At 47.0% G+C, this 25,259-nt stretch overlaps 1 protein-coding gene across 5 annotated transcripts; it reads left to right on the top strand.

The window, feature by feature from the left end:
* The first annotated feature begins 2,019 nt into the window (after window positions 1–2,019).
* Window positions 2,020–16,927, top strand: KIF23 (kinesin family member 23). Of its 5 annotated transcripts, XR_009742094.1 has the most exons (25): window positions 2,020–2,064; window positions 2,142–2,211; window positions 2,297–2,425; window positions 3,151–3,256; window positions 3,574–3,710; window positions 4,373–4,482; window positions 5,062–5,232; window positions 6,184–6,225; window positions 6,649–6,761; window positions 6,906–7,027; window positions 7,550–7,652; window positions 7,975–8,054; window positions 8,145–8,264; window positions 8,628–8,787; window positions 9,307–9,474; window positions 9,706–9,863; window positions 10,222–10,395; window positions 11,093–11,272; window positions 11,637–11,942; window positions 13,693–13,923; window positions 14,624–14,706; window positions 14,991–15,072; window positions 15,191–15,261; window positions 16,098–16,314; window positions 16,712–16,927. XR_009742094.1 is itself a non-coding variant. In XM_061446492.1 (24 exons), exons 1-24 carry the CDS (start codon window positions 2,039–2,041, stop codon window positions 16,725–16,727), a joined length of 2,958 nt encoding a protein of 985 aa, XP_061302476.1. In that variant the 5' UTR covers window positions 2,020–2,038; the 3' UTR covers window positions 16,728–16,927. The 5 variants fall into 5 exon arrangements, 4 of the variants coding, with proteins under 4 accessions (XP_061302476.1, XP_061302477.1, XP_061302478.1 ...); XM_061446492.1 differs by lacking the exon at window positions 16,098–16,314; XM_061446493.1 differs by lacking the exons at window positions 6,184–6,225; window positions 16,098–16,314.
* The last annotated feature ends 8,332 nt before the right edge of the window (window positions 16,928–25,259 follow it).

Here is a 25,259-nt window from a genome sequence, read left to right as displayed (position 1 = left end):
CCTTGGATTTACCAACACTGCACACGAGGTACAGGAACGTGCGATGCAAAGCTGCCTGCTGGGGAACGGGATCCAGCTCCTTGATAATCATACGGGTGTGCCATTTGTTGGGTGTAGAATTGCCTCTCTCAAGGTATGATTGATGCACTTTTGAGTGACAATACAACGGCTCATTACATCTATCACGGGACAAGGGAGTCTTTTTGGGAAATAGCTTTCTTTGGAAAGCTGACCAAGATTTCTATTAATATTTATAAGCACTGGAACGTAATTGTTTATTCAACAGTTTTATTGCATTAAAAGAGAAAACTAATACAACTGTTGCACTGACCTACACCAGCCTGATTTGTATAGCTCCATATAAACGCTGCCTGTGGAAATTAATCACTCCAGAGATAATTGCTAATGATTGCAAAGCTTATTTACTTGGTGTGAGCGGGATGGAATCTGGCTCCGCGTGCAAGGCGTTATCAAAGAGGCTGTCCAATTTACATATAGTTTTTCTTGGTTGTTTTACTTTTGGATTTGGGAAGTCCTCTCGTCCTCCTCAGGTGACATTATGTGCAGGAAAATGACATTAGAATACATTACACTGTATTCTCCACTACCGTTGTCCCTCTGGATCCTGCAGCGCCTTGCAGGGACCCTTTGTCTGGCACATACTGGATGAGTGAATGTTTGCTCTTGACGCAGCCAGGTTTCTTCTGCAGCTGGAGATGGGCCTTCGAAAACCTATTGAATGTACTAAATTGTATTCACAGAAAGAAATAAAAGCAGTGTCGGATTGTTACGAGTAGATAATACAGGGTATGTATTTATTGGCTTGCACCCCATCCAGAGCAAATCCCAAACAGAACTAAATGACCAGCCACAGCTTCTCTGGGCACCCTGTGCCAGCGCCTCAGCACCCTCACACGGAAGAGCTTCTGCCTAAGAGCTCATCTCAGTCTCCCCTCGGGCAGGTTAAAGCCGTTCCCCTTGGTCTGTCCCTGCAGGCCCTTGTCCCAAGCCCCTCTCCAGGTTTCCTGTAGGTCCCTGCAGCAGCCCCATCTCATCAGTGGTAGGCTGCAGGGTGAAGGTGGTGTGATGGTGGGACTGCTCGTGGGGCGGTTGGGTCCCTTTGGCTCTTTGGATCCTTGACGTGTGCTCTGAGGACATTCAGAAACTCAGGTGTTTCAGTGTATTGCCCATCAGCATTTGGAAGTGAAGCTCGGCCCACAGCACTGCTTCTGCTCGTGCTCCCGGTAAAGAATTAGAGCCAGCGTGGTGGCATCGCTTTGGCTTCACTCATCTGCTTTTCCCTTAGGGGGTAAACTGACTGAATTGAATTAATTTGCACCGAACCAGACCTGTCTGTGGTTTAAGGGCGGCTGAGCTCAACGCACCGAAGCCTTCAGAGCTGCTGCCCAGGGCTTAAAGCCAAGCGGCTTCATCCTCCAGCCCCTCCGAAGGGCACGCGGATGGAGCCGTGGGGCCGGGATTCTCACCCACGGCTCACCTCCACCTTACGGGCCTTGCTCCGCGGCCGAGCACTTCCTCCAGGCTGGGAACGAACGGGTTCACCTCCGGGCAGGCCGCGACCCGTTCTGTCCGTGTCCCTGCGCAGGTGGAGCTGGCTGGGGAGGGGGAAGAGCCGCTTCCCGGTCCCTGCGGGGCACCACGGCGCCTTCGGCCGTTCCCCTGCGGCAGGGCCGAGCTGCGGGCCCAGCGCTAGCTCCGCGCTCGCCACAGGCCGCAGCGAGCCCCCGGCCTTTCCTCCGCGCCCGGGTCCCGCTCGGCCTCAGCGCTCCGGGGGGCGTCGGGGCAGGGCTCGGCCCCCCCCCCCCTGCTCCTCCGGGCCAGCAGGGGGCAGCCGGGCTGCGGGACGCACCCGATGGCGTCGTCATAGCAACGCTTGCGGCGACGCCCTTACGCAGGCGCGCTGCTCGGCGACGTGCGCGCTGATTGGTAGATTTAAATCGCAGAGAGCGCGCGGGTGGCGGTTGCGGTGGAGCAGAGCGGGGCGGGCAGCGCGGCGGTGGGCGCCGTCTATCGCGACATGTGGCCCCGCGACATGAAGGCAGCGTGAGTGTGACCCCGGCCTCCTTCCCCTCGGCCCCTGCCCGGCCCGTGGTGGCCGCTCACGCCTCTCCTTCCCTCAGTAGAACGAGGACGCCGCGGAGGCCGGTGCCCAAGAAGCCGTCGAACCCCTGCGTGAGGGATCCCGTGGGGGTGAGTGCGGGGCTCCCAGGGTTGCGGGGGCCCTCCGGGGCCGCGCTCCCAACGGGCCCCGTGCCCCTCTTCCCCCCGTGCCCAGGTGTACTGCAGGGTGAGGCCGCTGAGCCGCCCGGACCAGGAGTGCTGCATCGAGGTGATCGATGAGACCACGGTGCAGATCCACCCGCCCGAGGGATACCGGATATTTCGCAACGGGGAGTACCGGGAGGTAACGGCGGGCGTCGGGGGAGAGCTCGGAGTGGGGGACCTCGCCTTGGGGCTGGGCGGGAGGGGATGTTTACCGGCCTGGAACTGAGGCTTGAGGTCTTTCACCCCGCTGTCAGTGCTTGGTGCTGGCTTGGGGTATCTCTAGTGTGCAAATCGGCAGCTTCTGCTGTTAGAGAAGCGTATTTTCAAACCCAGAAAACCACCTAGAGCAAAGCCACCCATTGCCTTAACTGTCCAATATGGTCTCTGTAGACAAAAAGGCTTTTTCTGCGGGGTAGACGAAGGGTAAAAGGAATGTAAGTGAAGTGGGAAGAAGCTCTTCCCTGTGAGGGTGCTGAGGCGCTGGCACAGGGTGCTCAGAGAAGCTGTGGCTGCCCCATCCCTTGCAGTGTTCAAGGCCAGGTTGGACACAGGGGCTTGGAGCAAGCTGCTCCAGTGGAAGGGGTCCCTGTGTGTGGTAGGGGTTGGAGCTGGATGGGCTTTGAGGTCCCTTCCAACCCAAACCAGTCTGGGGTTCTGTGAAATGTTTACGTTTCTTGAAGGACTAATTGAAAGAAACCAGCTCTAAACTGAACTAGACACAAATGAATTAATCCTTGATTTATCCTGAGCAGATGTTTCCTAGAAAAGGAGGGTTTGGGCCATATGTGTAGAATGGGGAGCCAGAGCAATGTAACTCTGGACAGGAAAAATGAAGGCTTAAAATGATATAACTTCTATTTCCAGACACAATATTCCTTCAAAGAGGTGTTTGGTGCCCTTGTTGTTCAGAAGCAGCTCTTTGATGTGGTGGCTAAACCGCTAGTAGAAGATCTCATTCGTGGGAGAAATGGTAAGCAAGAACTTGTTCTCTGCCACTTGCCTGTCTGCCATGCAGTTTACTATGGTACTGTGACTTCACGTGTCTCCAGGTTTCTTAGGTTGCCTGGGTAAAAATGTGTATCTCGTTTGCCATGGACTAGTTGTGGTTCAGCATCCTTGGAAGCTTTTGTTGCCTTTCACTGCATCTAAACCCATTTACCCTTGTGTGTTACTTTACTGTTAACTGTTAAACAGGAGCCATTGATTTTCCCAAATACGTTTGACCCAGTTTCTGAACTGTTTCTTGACACAGCAAGCAGGATTGACTCTCTTTCCTGTCCCTTCTAGGTCTCCTTTTTACGTACGGTGTGACAGGCAGTGGAAAAACACACACCATGACAGGCTCTCCTGGTGATGGAGGACTTCTCCCTCGGTGTTTGGATATGATCTTTAACAGCATAGGACCCTTCCAGGCCAAGCGATTTGTGAGTGGTTTTGTGCTGAATTCTCCACTCTGTTGCCTCTAACAGCTTAAATCCACTATTAAAACCTTCTGTTCCAAGTGTCTCCTGTCCAGTCCTGTGGCTGGAGCACTTTATAAAAGAAAACCAACCAAAAAGAACTCGCACCCTTGAGAGTGAGCTGGGCTGGGGAGGCAGATTTGGTAACTAGGATGGACATTCCATAAAGATGTATGGTGTGGCTGGCCTCATAATAATTGCTCACTCTTTAATTAATAACAAAAAGAGGAAGCTTTCTGGGTTACGGACAGAGATCTAGCCACAGGATACAAAGCCACAGGAAACCTTATCTAAAATAATATAGATGTGAGACTTTCCTCGTGGTCAAACATATCTGGATTTTGGTATCTAAATATATTGGAAATAATACTGCAAGTCTTTTCCTTGCTTGTGTGCAGCTTGGGAGCTTCTGTGGCTTGGTATCTCAGGAACACCTGGTTTCTGTCAGATCTACTTCACGTTAGCTAGCAGACAGAATGTTAGTGAGGGGCATGAGGTGTGTTAGACATGGTGTGTGTTAGACATGGTGTGTGCCAGGCAGCTTGACCAAACAATTTGGTTTGCTGCCCAACACTTATGTTCTCTAATGCTTGTTGTTGTATTGTCTAAACATACTTACTGCTCAGGTTTTTAAGCTTGATGACAAGAACGGTGTGGAGGTTCAGTGTGAAGTAGATGCCCTATTAGAGCGCCAGAAAAGAGATGCCATGCCTATTCCAAAAACTCCATCGGGCAAGTAAGTTGCTATTGTAACACGCAGAATGGATTTAGTTCCTATATTCTTATATCCTTATATCCTTATTCTGTTGTTGTGGGTTTAGCTTATCTTGGTCTCTTTATCCTTCCCTTCGAAAAGAAATAAACACAAATATTAATGGGAAGTTAGGATATTGCATGTGGCTTGAGGAGTTGTATAAGTGTTTAGATTAAAAGACTTGGAATCAGGTGACAGAAGTCTATTTTTTGCACCTGTTAACCCAAGTGTAAGTGAATTTACTGGGTAGGAATGCTGTGAAGTTAAACTTGGGGGTATTCTGCAAAGTAGTGATTTGCTGAAAGGAGGATAGGAGTGTTGACTGGGATTTTGCAAGGCATTTCTTGCTAACACCAAGTCCAGCAGTGTCAGATGGGAGTTTATCTACTTAATTTTCACACTGCTTTTTTTAATGCAGTGTCGCTGGATGTGCTGTCGTGAGTTGCTGGTGTGAGCATTTCCCTACTCAAAACATTTATCTGTCAGTAGATGTGCTTTTTCACTGCCTTGTCGCTGGCTGCGGGTGCTTCATTGCAATCACTTCTTGTGTGTGTCCAACAGGCGACAAATCGATCCGGAATTCGCGGATATGATCAATGTGCAGGATCACTGCAAAGTGGAAGACGTTGATGAAGATAATGTCTACAGTGTCTTTGTCTCCTATATTGAGATCTACAACAACTACATATATGACCTCCTGGAGGAAGCTCCCTTTGAGCCTATAAAACCCAAGTTAGTTTTATGAATATCATTAGTCCTACTTTAGCTGTGCTTTTGCAGGAGCTACAATATGGCTTTGCAGCTGGAGTCTTGGCAAATGTGGCTCAATTCACGGGAATCATTTAAAAAAGCACATGAAAAAGGTGATGGCAAAGGAGGCCAGACAATAGTATTGAAGTGTGCCAAGTGCTGATGGTTGTTCTGCTGCTAAGACTTGGCACTCCCTTCCCTGTTATAATGGGAGATTAATATGCAAATATTTAATTTGTTAGGCAGTGTGTTGTATCCCACTGAGATTCTAAATCTCTTCATGCTATTCTGTGAGTACTATTCCTAGCAGGCGACTGCCACTTGGAGTCAGCCGTTCCTTAGCTGACACTTTATTTTCCTGGAAACAGTGTATTGGATGGAAGTTGCTGTTTTGTTGATTTATAGTTAGTGCTAGTTTGCATAGGATTTCTCTTGATGCCAGTAGTTTCCCATGGAACCAGAAAGGGATTGTCTCATAAATGAAATTCTTGATATTTTTGGGGACGGTCTGTACTTGACTGATGTCTAAAATTCATCCTAAAATCGGTGAATCTTGAAGCTGTCAGAAAAAGCAGTCTGCAGATCAGACTTTGGGTACATTGGTTTTAATCCTAAAACCATTAAAGCAACCCCCCTGCCTGCCCATTGGTACATGTCTTAATTAAAGAGTTGGCTGATTTACAAAGACTAACTAGAGCAAAACGTCAGGAGCTGTCTCCAGGGCACTGGCTGGAAAAGGGTTTGATTCTCTGGGAATGCTTTTTAAAGAAGTATGAAATTATTGGCTTTGGTATTCTGCTAATATCCAAAAATCAGCCTGTGAGGAATCTTGGATTATTTCTATTTATAGAAGCTGCAGTCTATTATATATGAAACGAGTTTTAGACACAAGATGAATGACTTAATATTTCTTTAACCCTGTTTTTTTGGTAGGTGGAACAATTGCAACACTCCTGTGCGAAATGGTGACTTTATGTATGTGCACAAGAATATTATTGCCAATCCTGAAAAGTGACCTTTCCTTTTAGTAGAAGCAGAAAGCAAACTTGACCGGCTCTCTGTCTCTTCTTGCTTTCCTAGCAAATATAGAACACTGCTGAAGCCATCTTGCTTCTGTGTGCATGTAGAAAAACAATAGCTGCCACCCAAACCCGTGATTTCTAGTAAGAATTGCAATTAAACGTAGCTTCTCAATTAAAGCAGTAGCTGAAGTGTAACTAATCTTGGCTGAGTGTGTGTCCATGTACTTGTACTTCCTCTTCCATCTGCTGTATGGATAATTGACCTATTCAGTCTGAGTTTTGTATTTAAACAAAAGAAAATTTCCATGACAATGTATTATACCAAAAACTCAGTTCTGGTGGTGTCTATTTCTTTTGTTTCCTCCCTGTCCATAAGACCTCCACAGTCCAAAGTGCTTCGTGAGGACCAGAATCACAACATGTATGTAACAGGATGCACCGAAGTAGAGGTGAAATCTACAGAAGAAGCTTTTGAAGTGTTCTGGCGAGGTGAGTCTTGGACTCTAACATCTGAAATGCAGTGCAGATGTGTAATCCTTTACCCTAACATGTTGAAAACAGAATGGCTTTTGCCAGGTGGTGAGCCTGTGAGGTAAAACAGGGGCTTGGAAGGATTGTTTCTGTTCTAAACAGGTCAAAAGAAGAGGCGGATTGCAAACACTCAGCTGAATCGAGAATCCAGTCGTTCTCACAGTGTTTTCATGATAAAGTTGGCTCAGGCACCGCTGGATGCAGACGGAGACAACGTGCTGCAGGTGAATTCCAGGGCACAACTCTGTGTGTGTGTGTGCATGTAGGTTGGAAAAGGCAGTGAACCGTAAAGCATGGCCCACCAAAACCATTCCTGTGTCTTGAGCATTTCATCGTGAAGGAAATCAAAGTTATTGAATTTCAAGTCTCTAACAGAATTGGTCTTCTCTTTGTGATGAAAGCAGGGTGTTAAAAGAGAGCACAAAGCTGCTTATTTGGCTTTTACCTCTGCTGCTTTTAATCAAAACCTGTTAATCTAAGAAGTGGAGGGTTTGAATGAGTACAGTTGTATCTGTCTTGTGGCCCAAGACGAGGAGATCTGCTAAACCTGCCCACCAGAAGAGCTTGTGGTACACAGCTTCTTTCATTAAGGGCTATAAGAACTTCCTCAGACTTTAGAGGCAGAACACGCATTCTTTTGAAGTGTGCATACTAGTTTAGGTCTGGGAGGTGAGGGGGAGCTCCCCACTCTGTTAACAGGAATATGTTGCTGATCTTAGCCTAATGTAATTTGTTTTCTGTAACAGGAGAAAGAGCAGATCACTTTAAGCCAGCTGTCTTTAGTTGATCTGGCTGGAAGTGAAAGAACTAATAGAACAAAAGCTGAAGGGAACAGGTTGCGAGAAGCAGGTATGTAACCACCTTCAGACTTCCTGGTAATCATATGCGCTATTAGATCTACTCCTAGAAAAGATGTTGTAGGAAGAATTGAAGTGTCCTGCTATCATGTTCTGTTGTCTTATTTGATGACTTTAAATCCTCTGGCTTGGAAACCAGAAGTTTTTAGTAGCAGTTACTCTGATACTTCAGTTAATTACAGCAATTAGCTGTAACAAATAGAACTTAAATTGAGGCAATTTTGTTCTTAAACTGCTAAATAGTTTAGCAATGTGATCCAGAAAGCTGCTTACAGCATTGTTCTGCCTTGTGGGCTTTTTTTTTTGGCTTTAAGGTAATATTAATCAGTCACTGATGACATTGAGAACATGTCTTGAAGTCCTGCGGGAAAACCAAATGTGTGGAACAAATAAGGTATGCAACCCCTTATCTAATTACCTATTGACTTGACAAACATCTGGTGTAATGAAAGGTTTCTACGTCTTTCATATACTTTATTTTCAGATGGTTCCATACAGAGATTGCAAACTGACTCATCTCTTCAAGAACTATTTTGATGGTGAAGGGAAAGTGCGTATGATTGTGTGTGTTAACCCTAAAGCTGAGGACTACGAAGAAAGCCTGGTAACTTCCTTGCAGATCTTACCTTGTCCTCTCCTTTTTTCATGTTTGTCACCGAATTCTTCTACTGAGTAGATGTGAGGAATAATAATTTCTGTTGCTTGGGCACTTCATTTAATCAAGTATGGAATAACCTGAGCTGTGTCAGTACAGTTGGTTTTATGGTCCCTTGGGGGGCTGAGGTTGGGAAGGTGTGACTGGGAAGGCTTCTGGATACTCCACTTCAATCCCAAAGTATCTAGTTGAGATTATAGCTTGATAATGCCTCCTCTAATACCTTCATTCACCTACAGTCTCACTTTCCAGCTTCAGGTGGCTTGCCTCTTGGTTAGTTTTGGCGTTCAGCTTGCTTTTGTTCTGTTGTAGCAAGTGATGCGCTTTGCGGAGATGGCGCAGGAGGTTGAAGTGGCGAGACCTGCCGACAGACCCATCTGTGCCCTGACACCGGGCCGGCGCTTCAGGAATCAGGCCTTCAGAGAGGAGCTCCAAAGGAAGCTGGAGATGAGGGGGGGGCCAATAAATGAAGGTAAATGCTAGAATGCTGGGTGGTTACGGCAGGTTCTTTCCTGTTAGCAGTTTCAGGCTATTTTAAAGCAAATTATTTGAGCCTTGGATGTGCAAAAGGAGCTTAGCTTTGAGCCTCCTCTGCAATAGGCACAATTTTCATCCCACAGTGCTACTTGTAGCATAAACCTAGTTACTGTGGAAGTGTTATTGTGGTGAGTTGAATTCATGCTCCTATTATTACAGCTCCTGAAAGGAAATTGTGCTGGGGATGATACTTTGATGTTTTTGTATGCTTAGGGCTCCCTTTAGAAATCGGGAGTAGCCTGGAGGTATTATAAGGCAATGAATTGAGAATGTGACATTTAATCTTGTCTCAGCGCTGTCATCTCTTCTGGAAACCTCGAGTTCTCATTAATAATTCCAAGTTCTGTCTGCTTCATGATACTAAGGAATGAATGATGTGTGGCTGTGCATTGTCAAATGGAGTTTTTCTGTTCTGCAGCTTGCCGACAGACTCTCTTGGCTTTAAATCTTACAGAGACAGAAGAGCAAGCTGTTTCAGAACTGCTTTTGCAGAACTTTCCTCCCTTGCCTTCATGTGAGCTATTGGATATTAATGATGATCAAACACTTCCAAAGTTGATTGAAGTCCTGGAAAAACGCCATAAAATACGACAGTTGTTGTCAGAGGAGATTGCCAAAACTGGTAAGAGTTTGAGCATCAGTTTGGAGCTAGGTTTGGTGCCCTTATTACTACTCAAGGGATCTCTCCTGTATCTTCTGTACAACATGACATATCTTGCCTTGATTGATCATTTAAAAAGCCTTTTCTAAGGTAATGAAATAGCTGAAAGCATTGTTGGTGGGAGAAAACCAGAAGTGCTTTTGACAACGTGGAGATACGGTGAGAAGATAAAATATATCAATTCCCTTGCAGTGCGTGCATTTAAAACAGCGCTGCAAGAATTTGAGTCCAGCGTTGCATCCAAGGAAAACTATGTTCAAGGGAAACTGTCTGAAAAAGAGAAAACAATAGCAGGGCAAAAAATGGAGCTGGAACGCCTGGAGAAGAAAATAAAAACTTTGGAATACAAGGTCAGTTTCTTCCTTGTCTAAAGCCAAGCACCAAGTGTGTCATTTGGCAAGCTGCTTGGTGTCAGGAGTTGCTTGTAAGATGGGTATTAGAAACAAGGTTAAAAGTATTTTGTGGGGAGCTCTTACTGAACGCTTTATGGCTTTCTTATGAGGTGAGGCTTTTCTTAATACATGGAGATGGGCAACTTCAGTTGTAAAATCTCTGAAACTTTGTGGAATGTTGACCATTATCTGGCTATGTTTGTACAACAGCTGATACATTCCAGTACGTGTTAACAGTCAAATAGAACTGGCAATTCTGGGCTTAGGTGGTTGTGCTTCTAAGAAGCATTGCCAAGTCCTTCCTGTCTTCCTCCAGATTCATATCTTGGAGAAAACTACAACAATTTATGAAGAAGACAAACGTAATCTTCAGCAAGAGCTAGAAAGCAAGAGCCAGCAACTGCAGCGTCAGGCTTCGGACAAGCGCAGGATGGAGGCACGATTGCAAGGCATGGTGACAGAAACCAGCGTGAAATGGGAGAAGGAGTGTGTAAGTACACGACTGCATCTGTTAGAAATGTGTAATGGAGTGATGCTGGGTTGTGCCAGCCACCTTGGATTAAGTGAGGGATTTTCTGCTATAGTAGTGTTAAGAGTGGAGATGTGTCTGGCTTTTTATTACGGACTCAGATGTTTTGAGCTTAACTTTTCTATGTGTACAGTGATACGATGAAGTCCTCAAGGACTTCTGATGCCGCTAGAGCAGCTCGCTTAAGCTCTGTCACTTCATCTCAAAATGTGGAATTTGTTCTTTTGGGTTTGTGGCACTAAGATGTGATTCTCTTGTTCCATCGGTTGTCAGTAGAAGCCTCATGTCAGAATTTCACCTTTCTCTGCATGTGAAGTCTTGCTCAGTACTTGACAAGCAATAAGGAAAGGAAATCTGAGGGATTAACTCTTACTACTGCAGGACTCTATTACTTCAGCATCATTGCTTGAACTATAGATAGACGTGTTCCCATTTGTTGTAATTTAGGAAGCAAAACGCTTATGGAATTAAGCATGGTATTATTTTATAATCTGCAAAGTCTTTCTTTGGCTTGACATGTTGTTATTTCCAGTAGCTTGTATCTCGGTGAGGAAGAACTTTGTTTCATGTGGAATATGCAATTCCCTTCAAGCTTTCAGCACCATTACTTGTGCTTTCCTGTAAGGTACTTCATGCTTTTCCTCCCATGTCTTTGTAGGAGCGTCGTGTGGCAGCAAAGCAGCTGGAAATGCAGAACAAACTTTGGGTTAAAGATGAAAAACTGAAGCAGCTGAAGGCCATTGTTGCTGAACCAAAAAATGAGAAGCCAGAGAGGCCTTCACGAGTGAGAGACCGAGAGAAGCCTGTTCAGAGATCAGTGTCTCCTCCACCGGCACCTGTATGTTGCCTTTAAAACACTCCTCGGTACAGGGAAAAGCACAGTTATAAAAATGAGCCAAAGCACAGGCCCCTTCTCTTTAGTGGTTAGAAAATACTTCCCAAGCACAGAATTTGGATGACTTAAACTTGCTTTGAGTTCTTTGTCTCTTGTTGTATTTATCTTTGCCTTTTATCCTTGCTTCTACCTTTTAATACTACTGCTGTTAGAAGAATGCCTGATTCTTAATGCTGTCACTGTAACACAATACCTCTCCAAACCCATGAGCTTGAATTGGCACTGCACCTTGTCAGTATTGAATGTTTTATTGCCTTGAAAGTTGACAGTTCTGTGTGTTCACTAATTCCTTTCCTATTCTCTCTAGCCTCCTAGTAACTCTGTTACTCAGGTCCCTAACAGCCAGCGGCTCGTGAGCAACCCGCAGGTGCACAGACGTTCTAACTCTTGTAGCAACATTTCTGTGGCATCCTGTGTTATGAAATGGGAGCAGAAAACCCCTTTGCACAAGCCTACCAGTGGCACTTCTAATGCAAGGAATAGACAACAAGAACCAGAACAAAATAGAGACTATAACATCTCAAACAGAAGGCGAGGGATGTGCTGGACTGGAGTCACTGAGCTTCCCAGGCATAGAGATGAGCTAGAAATAGAAGAGGATCAATGCCACAGGGTTAGTGCTGCTCCTGTCAAAAGCTCAAAGTAGTGTTGCTCAGTCTGGCTCAAAAACTCGTTACAACTGAGCACACCTAACATAGATGGTAGTTTCCCCCTTATTGTGTTTCTTGCTGGTGCATCGATAGCCCTGTGAGGAGCTCTGAACCAGCTAGACTTTTTGTCTAGCTATAAATGTCCTTGTGTTTTAACTTGTGTCTGTCTCTTCAAACCTGTCTTGCAGCCTGCAATTCACCATAGTCTGTTTGGGCAGCTTAAAAGGTGGTCTTATGAGCCATGCCTGCAAATGTCTACTGGAAACAGTGCTTGGACAAACGTCTTGCATGTGTAACTGTTAACTTTAACCCTCCCAGAACAGTCTTGCTTAACATCTGTGTTAAAACTGAGGCTTTGCTTACAGGTGGGAGACTTCCTTTTCATTAAAGTGATGCATGCAAATGTTTGATTCAGTGGCATCTCTGTCATGTTACAGTGCTGTCACAGTGGCTCAGGTAAATCAAAGAGAACTGCACACCCCAGCCTCTTAGAGAGCTTCTTGAGAGGAGCAAAGTTAATCGTGGTATGATTAATTGCTGAGTGTTCTCAAAATTCCTGGCACTTGCTGGCCCTTTGAAGTGAGGGACAGGCTTTTAAGCAAATGCTATTCCAATTAACTAATACATGAATTGCTGTCAGCAGAGAATGGGGTGCGATCTGTGCCACAGCAAAATGTGACCAGTAATAGCATGAGTTCCAAGGCACCTTGGCAGAATGGTTTCATAAGAAAATCAACTGAAATAAGCCCATGCCCATTAAAATGTATTGAAATGATTGCTTTTTGTAATGGAAGATTTTTGCTGAAAGCCCTGTTTCCCTCTGTATGTTTAATGATGAAGAGCTGCTTTAGACTTATAAGAGGCTTATCTGTAAAGGGTCCAGCCAATGTCGGTGTCTGTTGGTCAAAGAAATCCTAATTGATGCTCATCACGTGAAGATACAGGGGGTGGCACTTGCATTCATAGTTTTGCTCACCATGTTTTAGAGGTCTCCAAAGTGAGCATGTGAATGGGGCAGAGAGAGGCTGCAAATAATCTTTCAAAACCCCATTCAAAGATCTTGAAGGGACCCAGGTTTTTAACTGAGTTTCCAGAGTGTTCTGATTTTCCTGAGCACCTGACAATAATGTTCATCAGATGGAAATGTATGAACTTCTTATGGATTTCCAACAGCTGAGTTGAGAAGCAATAGCACCAGCACAGGGGATGCTGCTTCTGCTCTGTTTACTCAGTGTTAGGTTTTGCCTCCTTTAAAGGTGTTGGGAATCCATGCCCTGCTTGCTTTGCTACCCCCAAAATCCATTTTGAATCATAAATGCATCCATGGAAATGTAATTTTCTCTCTTGTGGTTGGTTAATATGTTCATAGCAATTGTGTTTGATTTGGAAACTTGGAAGGAGCATTACCAAACATAATGATATCCTCCTTGAGGCGACCTTCTTAGGTCTGGAATTGGCAACAGATTGGGTAACAGCTAAAATTCACAAGAAACAGGAATTGGCAGAGAAAGAATCCATTAATAACTCCTTGCAAGGCTCTTTGTAATGGTGCCTTTCAGGATGCACTCTGAAAGCACTTGAGGAAGGAAGCTTTGATCTTCCTACAGACACATCTTAACCAGACCTGCAAAGCTCCCTTCTAAGGAGCTAAGGATACCCTGTGAGTGATTTCCTGTGTGCTGATTTCTCCTGATTCTCTCCCACTCTGCTCAGAGCGCACCTCCAGTTCGGCTCAGACACAGACGGTCCCGCTCAGCTGGGGAGAGATGGGTGGATCATAAACCACCTTCTAATGTGCCCACTGAGACAGTCATGCAGCCTCAAGTGCCTCATGCCATCACGGTGGCAGCTGCAAGCGAAAAGGCTCTAGCTAAGTGTGACAAGTACATGCTGACGCACCAGGAGCTAGCCTCTGATGGGGAGATTGAAACTAAGCTCATTAAGGTAAAGCAAATGCCTTTGTTGGGGACTTGTGACAACTCTGTCAAGCCCCTTTGTGGTGTTACTGGCTTGTGAAAGGGTGTGTTTGGCTTGATCTGCTGTGAGATTTGAATTGAAAGTTCTGTCCTTCGAGGGAGCTTTTAGTGTCTGATGATACTGTTCTTTGTCATTAGTTTCTATAAAGCATTACAAACCCATTTAACTCAGTCACTAGTTTCCCTGAAAGTAATGAAGTGTTGGTTTTTCCTCTAGTAAAGTGCAGTAATCCATTTGTAGTGAAAGAGTTAGACTGATCTTGCAGAGTCAGTCCTATTGGAGTGGTGCTGTTTCATCTCCAGTAGCAGTGTGAGTAACTTGCTGCAGTGATGGATGGTCGAATGCTCCAGGACACAATTTCTCGTAGTCAACTGACAAGCAAACTGGTGAGAGCCCAGGCTTTGAACACTTGCAGTGTTTGTGCCCCACAATGCTGACTGTACTTACCTAAGGCAAATTGAGAGCTCTTTGTAGTTTGGAACAAGAAGGTTTTGATTCATTTTTCCTCTACTCACAGGCCTTCTAATATTGCTTTTTCTTTTTGAGTTTAAAAAACCTTCAATTCTTTCATGTGTGTTCATGAAAACAGTTTTCATGTGAAAGCCAGTGCTGTAGCAATTGTGCTGATTTAGTGACTGTACCTTGTCAACTGCTTTCTGCTTCCCAGGGTGATGTTTTCAAAACCAGAGGTGGTGGACAGGCTGTGCAGTTCACTGAGATAGAGACTCTGAAGCAGGAATCTCCAACTGGGTGAGTTGTGGTGTTAACCTGAGGTTCTGATGCTGCTGGAGCTGTGTAGCTCCAGCAGTGCACATGGAACTGCTTCTGGTCCAAATGATTGGACAGAAGTTGCTGCATCTAACTTGAAATCATGTAAAAGTAATTTGGTGAGGCTTATAGCTACTAGAGCTGCTTTTAAGGCTGGGCTGCTGCTGAGAGTAAAGGATTTATTTAGGAAGTATAAAATGCGTTCTCTTGCATATGAAAATCTGCCAAAATACATGATGCTTATAACTGTCTTCATACTCTTTCAGTCGAAAACGAAGATCATCACCTTCCAATCCTGACCAGCCTGAGGATGCTGCAGACTCGGAATGGACTGATGTGGAAACCAGAGTAAGCTAAAAAGGAAGAAGGGGATTATCTCATGCTTGGTCTGGATGAGATTTTGGGGTAATGCTCATAGCTGTGTTTTGGGGTTAGCCATAGAGACCGATTTTGTGTGTCTTGGCAGTGTTCTGTGGCAGTGGAGATGAGGGCAGGATCAGCTCTCGGACCTGGGTATCAGCATCATGCTCAGCCCAAGTAAGTGCCTCTCTCCTTTTGTAGCTGGGGGATTGTGTTCTCTTTCCTAGTAACATCTAACATGGGAGAGCTTTCTGTTTTTACCCCCTATTGACCTTGCTGCCTTTCCTAATTTAGGTTTGGGGTGCAGAGGCAGGATCATTCAGTGTTGGAAGCTGGTGATGGGATAGACCTGTAGGACACTCCACCCAGAAGACAACTTAATTCTTCTTAAACTCAATATTCTGCTTACTGCACTGAATGCCAGTGGGAACTGTAGGATGCCTGGCATGTCCAGAGTGGAACAGGGCTAGGGATGGCAGTGACTGAGTGCTAATCTGTATTTCCTCTTCTGTCCCCCAGCCTTTATCAGATGCTGATGTAGTAAAGAATACTCATTTTTAATAAATTTCAGTAAATTTCAGCATGGCTTTGGGAGGAGGGAGCTGGGGATGTGATGACCACAGGGTATATCTAATGGTTTACTTGAACACAGCTAATGTTCCAGCTGCTGCCTGCTCTGTCATTATCAAGGCACCTACTAAGGAAGCCTGGGCTCTAGCTGTGCTAAAAGAAACCTTCACTTCAAAGGCATAGACAACAGCCTGAATTCTTCAGGGCTGCCTTTAATGTGGTGGGATCAGTGGCAGCTGCACCCAGGAATGGAAGTTTACCAAGCCACCAGTCCCAGTTTCTAACAGAGTCCAAATGATCCTGCAGTCTGTGAGGCTGGTGCTAACATCTGAGCCTCACATCTAACAAAACATTTCAGTGACCAAGGAAATGCTTCAGATAGGATAGTTCTGTTAAACCAGAGGTTGCAGAGGAGAATTCAATCCAGATTTGGCCTCTTGCAGCTAGGTGCTGGCACTGCTCCGGAGGTGTCCTGTTCAGCTCAGAGGAAGAAAATGCAGTTTTGCAAGACCTTTGCAGCAGGAGAAAGGGCTGGAGAGAGACAAAATGTTTGTGAAGGCAAAATCAACTAAACTCACTGCATTTGGAACCCAGAAAGTTTAGAACTGTGGTGGAAGGGTATTTTGGAGAGTGTCTGAAAGTGTCCCCCTTTCAGATAAGGTGACAAATATGAGCCTTTCATCATGTTAGCATATACTTTATTTCATCTCTTATTGGAGACATGCTCAAGGTGGCTACTGCTACTTGCAGCCTTGCTACAGCCTTGTAATATTGTAGTATATCCTTTAGTTTACCTGTGTATTGAGTTGGAGCTTGTATTTATTTTAGCTTGTTTAGTAACTTAAGCCTTTGTTTTATGCTCACAGCTGTCTAAGAAAGACAGTCAAATACATGTTTCCTGCTAATATCTTTAGTTTAATTTGTTGCATTTCCTAGCATAGGAAGTATGTGAGACTTGTATATACAGCAGGCTAGGTAAATAAGGTATTTATTGTTAAGGAAAATGCTGCTGTGTAAAACCCAGAAGTTACTTGTGGCTTTTCTTTTTCCTTTTCAGGCGAAGAAAACCATGAACTTCATGTGCTGCTGCATTGGATTCCTCTTGATTTTATCAGACTGATGTAATCTCTGCTGCCAATGATAAACCTGATGAAAACTGCTGTGCTATCCCCACAGGCTGGTGTTTTCATAACCTCCTGTGGTAGGCAATGGTTAAATGGGAGATACCTCTTGCAGTCCCAAAGAAGCATGTGCGTGGCTGTGTGTGTTTTCAGTAGATGTATCCCAGACTCCTGAAGAACCTTCTGTCTTGTATGTATTGAGCTGTATCTTTATAGACTAATGAAACAAGGCTTTTGCCTTGCATTTATTTTTCCAGCTTTTTAGAGTGCAAAATACTTCTGGTCACTCTTCCTTGTCAGGTCCTCTGTTTCGAAGAGTCATGCTGCTATTTATTTAGATGCAGTAACGCACTTTAAGAGTGTTTCTATGCCATTTCATATTTTATGTTAACCAGCATGAGCTTGGTAACATGGCTTTCTTCTTGGAAGAATTACCTTGGATTATTTAATACTCAAATCAGCTTGTAAAAAACAATTCAATCTTCAGACTTTCATAGTAATGAAGCAAGAAACCGATGGGTAATGGTGACCTGACATCAGACCTACTTTATATTGTAGTGTAAGTAATTCATGTTTTACATCTGTAGATACAGGGCGAAGGGGTAACTTGCTCACAGATATGGTGAGAACTTTATATATATGTGTCTCTGCAAACCTGTTAAAATAAATACTTTTATTCAGTGGCTCTTACAAAGCATGTTCTTGTTACTTGGGGGCATGTGAAGCTACAGCAACTAAGGTAAGCACCACAGCATTTTGACAGTGTCTTGTGCAGAGCTGTCGATGAAGGCACTTTTTGGGGTGCATCTAAAGTTTAAGGAAGCTGCTTGATTAATAGTAATCAAAAGTTTAAACCAATCTAAGTTTAGTTTAAAAAGTTTTAACCATCTAAAAAGTTTAAACCATCTAAAGTTTAAACCAAGGAATCTGCTTGATTAATAATAATCTGCTTGATAAATAATAATCAAGCAGATTCCTTGGTTTAAACTTTAGATGCATCCCAAAAAGTGCTTTCATCAACAGCTCTGCACAAGACACTGTCAAAATGCTGTGGTGCTAACCTTAGTTGCACCTTAGTTGATTAATAATCAAGCAGATTATCTGCTTGATCAATTATAACCCCAAGATATGTTTTGGACAACCTTATCTTTGTGTCTGCAAACTGCTTTCGGGGCAGTTGGTTGCGTTTTGTGAGTGCCTTGTTGAAAGGTGTTGAAGCTTTGAGCTTTTTCCAGTGTAAGAAAAAGCTTTTCTTCCCAAGCAGTTAAAACCCCATTTTTCTTGTAAATCCTAGGGGATTTTTTTTTTTTTAAACCCTTTTGAAGGAAAAGGGCCACAGCTGGAATGGAAAGCTGCACAGCAGCAGGAATGGCTGGTGCTAGTGCTGCAGTAGTCTTGGCTTTCCTCTAGCTATAAGCAGGCTCAACCATAATCATAGAATAGAATAGTTAGGGTTGGAAAGGACCTTAAGATCATCTAGTTAGGGTGATCACTGAGAAAGCATTTGGTCTGGGAAACAAGGAGCCTTCACAAAGCTGGAAGCAGAGATAGCTCTCTGTGTTGGCAAGCCTTCATCTGTGAAATGTGTGTTCAGGATGCTGGTTGAAGTATCTTGTTGCTTTTATTTACCTCAAGCTAGTCTTATTGCCTGATTACCTGAATGCAATGTCTTAGGATATAACTAGTAAGTCCTAACAGAAGAAGAAACAGGGAGAAAAAGCAGCCTGAAGAAATACGTGGGTTTAGAAGAGGCATTTGGGAACTTGGTGTTGGATCAGGCTGCTCAGGGAAGTGATGGAGTCACCATCTCTGGAGGTATTTCACAAACGTGTAGATGTGACACTTAGGGGCAAGGTTTAGTGGTGGCCTTGGCTGTGCCAGGATAACGGTTGGACTTGGATCTGAAAGTTCTTATCCAACCTAAACAATTCCATGAGCTCCGGAGCAAAGCCTGGTGCTAGGGGAGTGGGAAGCAGCGTGGCTGCAGCTGCATGGAGAGCGAACGCCACTAGATGGTGTGGAATAACCGTCAGGGCCTGGCTCCAGCTCCCTGTACCCTGCAGGGAGGTTGGCTTTGTCCTGGGCCTGGGAATTCCGTGCTGTGGAGTCTTGGGATACCCCTAACTGTAGGTTCCCTGCTTCCACCCATCTTCCTACCTTTTGCTGCTACCCTGGGGGAAGGTAGGGATGGGAAGAGCAGCCAACAGAAATAAGGAAAGAAACCTCAGTAAGGTTCATGCTCCTTTTTCTGGCATTTAAATGAACGTCACACTAAAGTCATTGATCTACTATTAATGATGAGCCCGATGGCAGGCACATTGTCTCTCTTATTTGGATTTCATCATCCTGTCAGCAGAAATCATGGGAAGCTTTCCTGGGGACACCTGGGAAGAAGACAGGAAACCAATGCTCACAACTTTGCAAAGGGAAATAGTGAGCTATGGAATGTGGCTTCATTTGGCTTGTATGAAAAGCAGCGTGGAAGCCTGGGTTAACTGTCAGTTCTCATGTCACTGGTGGCAAAGGCTGCGTGGCCAACGTGTTTAGTTCTCAGCTGTGTATTTTGACATCGTGTTTTGCAAGAGCTTTGCACAGAAATTGCTCCTTTTGAAGGAGGAAGCTGTTAAGGTCAAAGGAAACGGTGGCTGCAGGCACTTTGTCCTATTATGAAGGTTAATGAGCAGTGCAAACACAAGGCCTTGCTGAGGAGGGTGCCTGTCCTTGCTGGCACTGGGAGGAAGGTGGCAGCACGGTAACAACTTGTCTGGAGTCCATGGCTTGCTCTTGGTGTGCTTCAATGGTCCTTGAGCTCTGTGGCTGAGGTAAGTGCCTTGGCTTCCTGCCTCTGAGTGGGATGTGAGGGGAGGGCGAAGGCTGGGCTGCGCTTCCTGGCTTGGGAGCTTGACTGCAGCCAACACAGCCCTCCTGTCTTAATTACTTACATCTTTAATTACTCAAATGCTACTGTTGCCTCCTGTGATGGGCACCGTAGATGAGTTAAGAGTGAAGCCTCTTGAGTGAGAAGGAGCTTTGCGAGCCCCTGGGTTTGTGCTAACAGGGCTTGGATGAGGGCTTGGGCTTGCTTTGTGAAGCCTGTTAGCTCAGGGGAAGAGAAGACCAGGGCAAGAGGAGCTCCATGTGCTCCTGGAGCCCAGCTCTGGCAGCGCTTCCCCATCAGCAGAGCTGTGTTTGGTGCCACTCAGTTGCGTTCTGAAGTCGTTCCCCGCGTCTTTGCGTCGTCTTCCCATATTTACCCTCACACGTAGCCCCGGCAGTGTTTACTCTGCAAAGATTCCTCTAAGACTCAGCTAAGCACACAATTTACTCAGCTAACAAGGGCTGGCATTTATTGTGGGTATCTCTGTGCACTCGTGCTTCAGTCCCCGTTGACAGTCGGTGGGAAGCGTTAAAACAAACAGCAGTGGGAGGCTTGGCTTTGCCTGTACCAACCCTGCTCTGAAATAGCTGAGCAGGCTCCCGGCTTGACGTTGGCCAGAGCTGGCTCCCACCAGTCTGCTGCCAGGGAGGATGGAAAAGCCTTTGTGAAGCAAGTGGGCTGTGGCGACAGGTTTTCAGCGTTGGAGATGCAGCTCGCCTTGCTCTGCAGTGCATGTGCACCTCCTTCTTCCCCTTGAGCTTTGCAGTGGGTGCAGCTGACCCTTCCTGAGTGGGTAAGGAAGCAGCCCTATGGAGTAACTCGAGTTGCTCGCAGGCAAGTTTCTGGGGGGAGTTAACCCCAAATTTGCTATTGCCCAATTCATTGGGCTTAGAGCCATTTATAGAGCTGAACCCCCTGATGAGCCTTTAAGGTTCCTTCCAACCCAGACCACTCTGGGATTCTATGATCTTTGTGTCTCTCTGCAGCAGCAGGAATGTTCCCTGCCATCTGCTTGCCCTGCTCTTGGAAGAGGCAGCTTCCCCCTTGCCTCCTGTTGGGATGCTTGAACCTGTCGCTGAGGAGCGTTCGGTTACTTGTGCAAACAAAGCAGCCAGGGTGATGTGAAGGCATGATGATTTGTGATTACTGCTTTGCATTTAACAGGGTTCAGGGCAGGTCCTTGGCTCTGGCAGTTCTCTCAGCCAACAGGACCATGCTGTACCCCAGTGGGATGCATCGCACTGCTCTGCAAAGGCTGGTGAAAGTAGCTCATCGCTGCCTTCGTTTTGAGGCTGGCTTCTGTGCTTTCTGGTCCCTGTAGCTGGAACTCTGCAAAACTTCAGCACTTCCATCAGCTGCTTCTCTCTGGTGGAAGAGCGCTGCCATGCAGTGGATGCTCCTCCACGAGCAAGCCTGCTGCTGGAGGATCTCTGCCAGTTTGCCTGTCCTTTAGCTCCTTGGCAAGCCAGCAGTTGTCAGGAATACTGAGCTGGATTCGTGTTTACCTTTTGAGGGAACAAATTCCTACCGCATCAGAACGAAGGCTGCAGCTAACGCTGCCCCATCTCCCTGCCAGCTCCGAGTCGTCAGAGTTTCCTACTGGCAGAAGGTGAAGGCTCTGGACTCTGTTGCTTGGATGTTGTTGGCATTAACTGCCTGCAGCCTCTGCTGAGTAATGAAAAGCAGAAGAGCACTCAGGTTCCACCCTGGAATGGAGCTGGAGCAGAGCTGCTGCTGAGCTGGGGCTGGTCCAGGCTCTGCCATTGAAACCTGGTCGAGGGTTGGGATGAAAGTTCAGGACCCCGCTCCTCCATCCCTGGCAGTGAATCCCTGTTAAGGGGGTCAGTACCAGCAGCCTGCAGGAGAAGCTGAACTCTTCCCAGTGAACCTCATGGGGTTTTACTGCCTCCTGCTCCCTTGCCAAGCACTTTGCAGGGTGGAAAAGGTGCTTGCACCCCTCTGCTGTGCTCAGCATTCCGGCTGCGTGCTCAGCAGGGTCCAGGAGCCAGAGGAGGAAAACATGGATTCGGAGGAGGCTGTTTGCTTTCGGACCTGGCAGCTCCTGTGCGTGCTTCACACTGGCATGCTGCCGTGCTCTGCCCCTGACCCGCAGGGCTACAGCTGTCCTCAGCCTGGCCCCTCATCGGGCACTCTCAGTCCTGCATTCCCTGGTGGAAGCTATTTGCAGGGAGGGATCAAAGGCATGGCTGGAAATCCTGGCTCTGGGAGGTAACGGAGGCTGCCTGGGTGGAAGTCAGCTTCTGCTTCGAAGGCATTGCAGAACATCGATGCTTTGGCTGTGGCCACTGAGCAACACTGCCCTTGGCTGTGCTTGGAGATGGGTGCTTGGTGCTGCTGTGGGATGGGGAGGAGGAATGGGCTGTGATGTTGAACCTGAGGTTCTGCTGCTGCCCCATCCCCGCTGGGCTCCTGTGTACCACTGCTCCGTGCGTGGCAGGGATGCAGGGATGCACCTGGCTCTGAACAGCAGAGCATCCCTCTGGATGCAGGCAGGGCTCAGAGAGCAGCTGCTGCTGGAGGCTTGGGGCACACTCAGCTCTTACTGAGTGTTCTTCCTTTCTCCCAGTGAACTGTGTTCTATTTCCTACTCCCTTTTGTGCTCTCCTCTCTCATGTCCAACCCTGATCACTGCAGTCTGCGGCCTGTGCCGTGGCTCCATGGGGCAGACAGTGCTGGCTGGCCAGGGGTGGTCCATGGTGGGGTGGCCTCCGTCTCCCCCAGGCTACATCCCCAGTGACTGTCTGTAGTGGCACTTAGGGGCTGGGTGTGAAGCTGGAAGTTGGCTCTTAATTGCAGGGCTAAGCTTTAGATTGCCTGAAGGTGTTGGAATTGGAGCTGCTTTTCTTCTGAGAGGCTCTGTCCACAGCACAGTGTGAATACTGAGGAGCAATAACCCTGGCAGGCACGAGCAATCCTCATGGAGTCATGGCCATAGGTTAACCACAGACCCCATGCTGGGAGCAGCCTCGAGGGCTTGGGATGGAAACCATCTTGAACCTTAATGCTGGAGACAAAAGCATCTTAGCAAGGAGAGCTTGGCAGCGGCAGTGTCTACAGGACAGGGCTTTATCCCCCTTTATAAACAGGGCAGATGTTTCTGTGCAGTGCTGGTGGCCGTCCCCCTTCGGGCAGGACCTGCTCTGGCAGCCGGAATGACATGTAAGGAACGCTCTTTTCCACCGCTGCTCCCTGCTTCCCAGAATAGCATTTGTCTGCAGCGTCTGCCTTGATTTATGTGGAGTTCAGAGGCTGTTAAAAATAAGCCACCCACGAGCTAAAATTACGTTGTCTGGGATTATAGTCAGCTTCGTGGACAGGACGCCTATGAAAGGAGGGGGACAAGGGTGTTTGGGTGCTGATGGGGGGCAGCAGTTCTTTTCTATAGGGAAGAAAGTTGTCCTTTGCCTCAGCCAAACCTATTAGCCAGGGGTAGCGTTGGCACAGTGGGATTGCTTGGAGCCAGCTCCCAGGGGAAGGCAACGGGCTCATTCCCACCTTGTCCCTGCTTAGGTCCCCAGGACTGGATGTGCAAGAGTTAAATTCCTCGTTTAACCCTTGGCTTACATGGGAAGTCCTTGCTCAACAAGCAAGGGGTTTATCTGGTTGCGGAGGAGCCTCCCCTGCCCCACCGCCTCTTGGGCTGGAGCTTTGGCTACCTGGGTTTATTTTTGAGTGTACCACGAGCTGCTCTTGTTGTTTCGTTAGGAAAAGCCCCCCTCGAGCCTGTAAAACCCAATTCCCTGGGATGGAAGCTAATCCTCTTATTTCTACCCATTTCTGGGTGATTAAATGGCCGGATTATTGAAGCAGTGATTTGTGATGAGATCGCATCTCAGAGATCTAAGGCATAAATATTAGCTTTGGGCTCTTGGCTCCGTGCTGCTGAAAGGGGCAGAAGGTGTTCTGCAGACAAAAGCCAGAGGAATGGAATGAGAGGAGCCTGTGGAGCAGTTGGTCCCAGTGAGGCCTGAACCCACCTCGGCTCGTGGAGGTTTAACCTTTACAGGGAACACATCCCGTGAGTAACGTCAGCTCTGCCTGGTAAACCTTGTAGCCTGCGGTGTCCCGAGGTGAAGCAGCCCTTCTGCTCTGCTTGGAGCTGTTCTGAAGCCATTCGTTAGCTTCTCAGGCCTGGTTTAGCCTTCTCCTTGTAGGTGTTTATGCAGCCTCTGCCTGGCAAAGGGGGGAGCGTAGGGGGTCCTTGTGCATCAGCATCCATGGGTGGCCTCCTCACCCACCAGGGCTGTGGGTACCGTGTGCCCCTGGTCCATGCACAAGCAGCGCAGGGTGCTCAAGCCCTTCAAGGCCTCCTGTACTGGGAGATGCAGCCTTTAGAGGGCAGTAGAAGCAGAAGGACAGAGCAAAATAGTGGGAATGGGGATGCTGGGGACGCTGAAGATGCTCTGGAGGAGGGTGGTGATGTGGAGCACCTGCCTCCTGATGTACACAGGGAAAACAGGATGCTCTGCCATGCTGTGCTTCATCGCTTACTGCAGCCCTCTGGATGCATGAGCTCATGGAGTCATGGAATGGTTTGGAAGGGACCTTAAAGCCCATCCATGGCAGGGACCCCTTCCACTGGAGCAGCTTGCTCCAAGCCCCTGTGTCCAACCTGGCCTTGAGCACTGCCTGGGATGGGGCAGCCACAGCTTCTCTGGGCACTGAGAAGAGAGAGAAGAGTGTGAAGAGTGTGTGTGTGGTGCTGCTCCTGGATTAGGGACCAGCAGGCCTGGGGCTTGTTTTCTGCATGGGATACACTAAAACCACCTGGCTTGAGTATTCTCCAGGCTGTTGGATGGGGGAATGACAGTGGCTGCAATGTGGGACACACCGTTTGCAAGGTGAGCCTTCCGCAGGGGCCTGGCTTCCTGAGGTTTGGAAGAGGCATTGGAATGAACCAATGCAAACAAAGCCTTGCAATAATAGAAGTATATTAAAGATAACACCGATTATTGAAATCGGCTGCTCCAAGAAATACAGGTGAAAAATAAGACTGGGTAAATATTTACTGGAGCTCAGGCTCTCCGAATGCGTTATTGCTTTGGGAATTCTCGGCTCTGCTCCGTTAATACCTTCATCTGTTGGGTTAATGCCCGCTCTGACAGCGGGTGGGAGCGCGCCCGGCTGAACGCGGCGCATGGCAGGGGCTGCCCATCAGTCCCAACCTGCTGCTCGCTCCTCCGTGAATCCAACCCCCAAAGCAAATGACATGGCAAATAAGAAGTAATTAACTTTATCAAGTTGACATTGCTCTTTATAACAATGTCAACACTGCCTTTATAAACAGAGCTGGGGGGTGACTCGGAAGGGAAACGCGGCAGAGCCCACATGGGAACAGCAGATCCATGTTTGGGGCTGCGGTCTCTCATTTGCTGCTGTTGAGATGTGGTATGGCCAAAGGATGTAGGGGTGGGATGGGGGCAGGTACCTCATAAAGCCTTTGTGTTATTCCAGGTGAAGCTTATCTTAGAATCCCAGCCTGGTTTGTGTTGGAAGGGACCTCAAAGCCCATCCAGCTCCAACCCCTGCCATGGGCAGGGACCCCTTCCACTGGAGCAGCTTGCTCCAAGCCCCTGTGTCCAACC

This window comes from Pezoporus flaviventris, unplaced genomic scaffold (genome assembly GCF_033815535.1).
Source record: "Pezoporus flaviventris isolate CSIRO_AGI_PZ_B2104156 unplaced genomic scaffold, CSIRO_AGI_Pfla_v1 ptg000006l, whole genome shotgun sequence".
Classification (NCBI taxonomy): Eukaryota; Metazoa; Chordata; class Aves; order Psittaciformes; family Psittacidae; genus Pezoporus; species Pezoporus flaviventris.
Note: the sequence above shows the minus strand (reverse complement) of the source record. Positions and strands in the feature narration are given on the sequence as shown.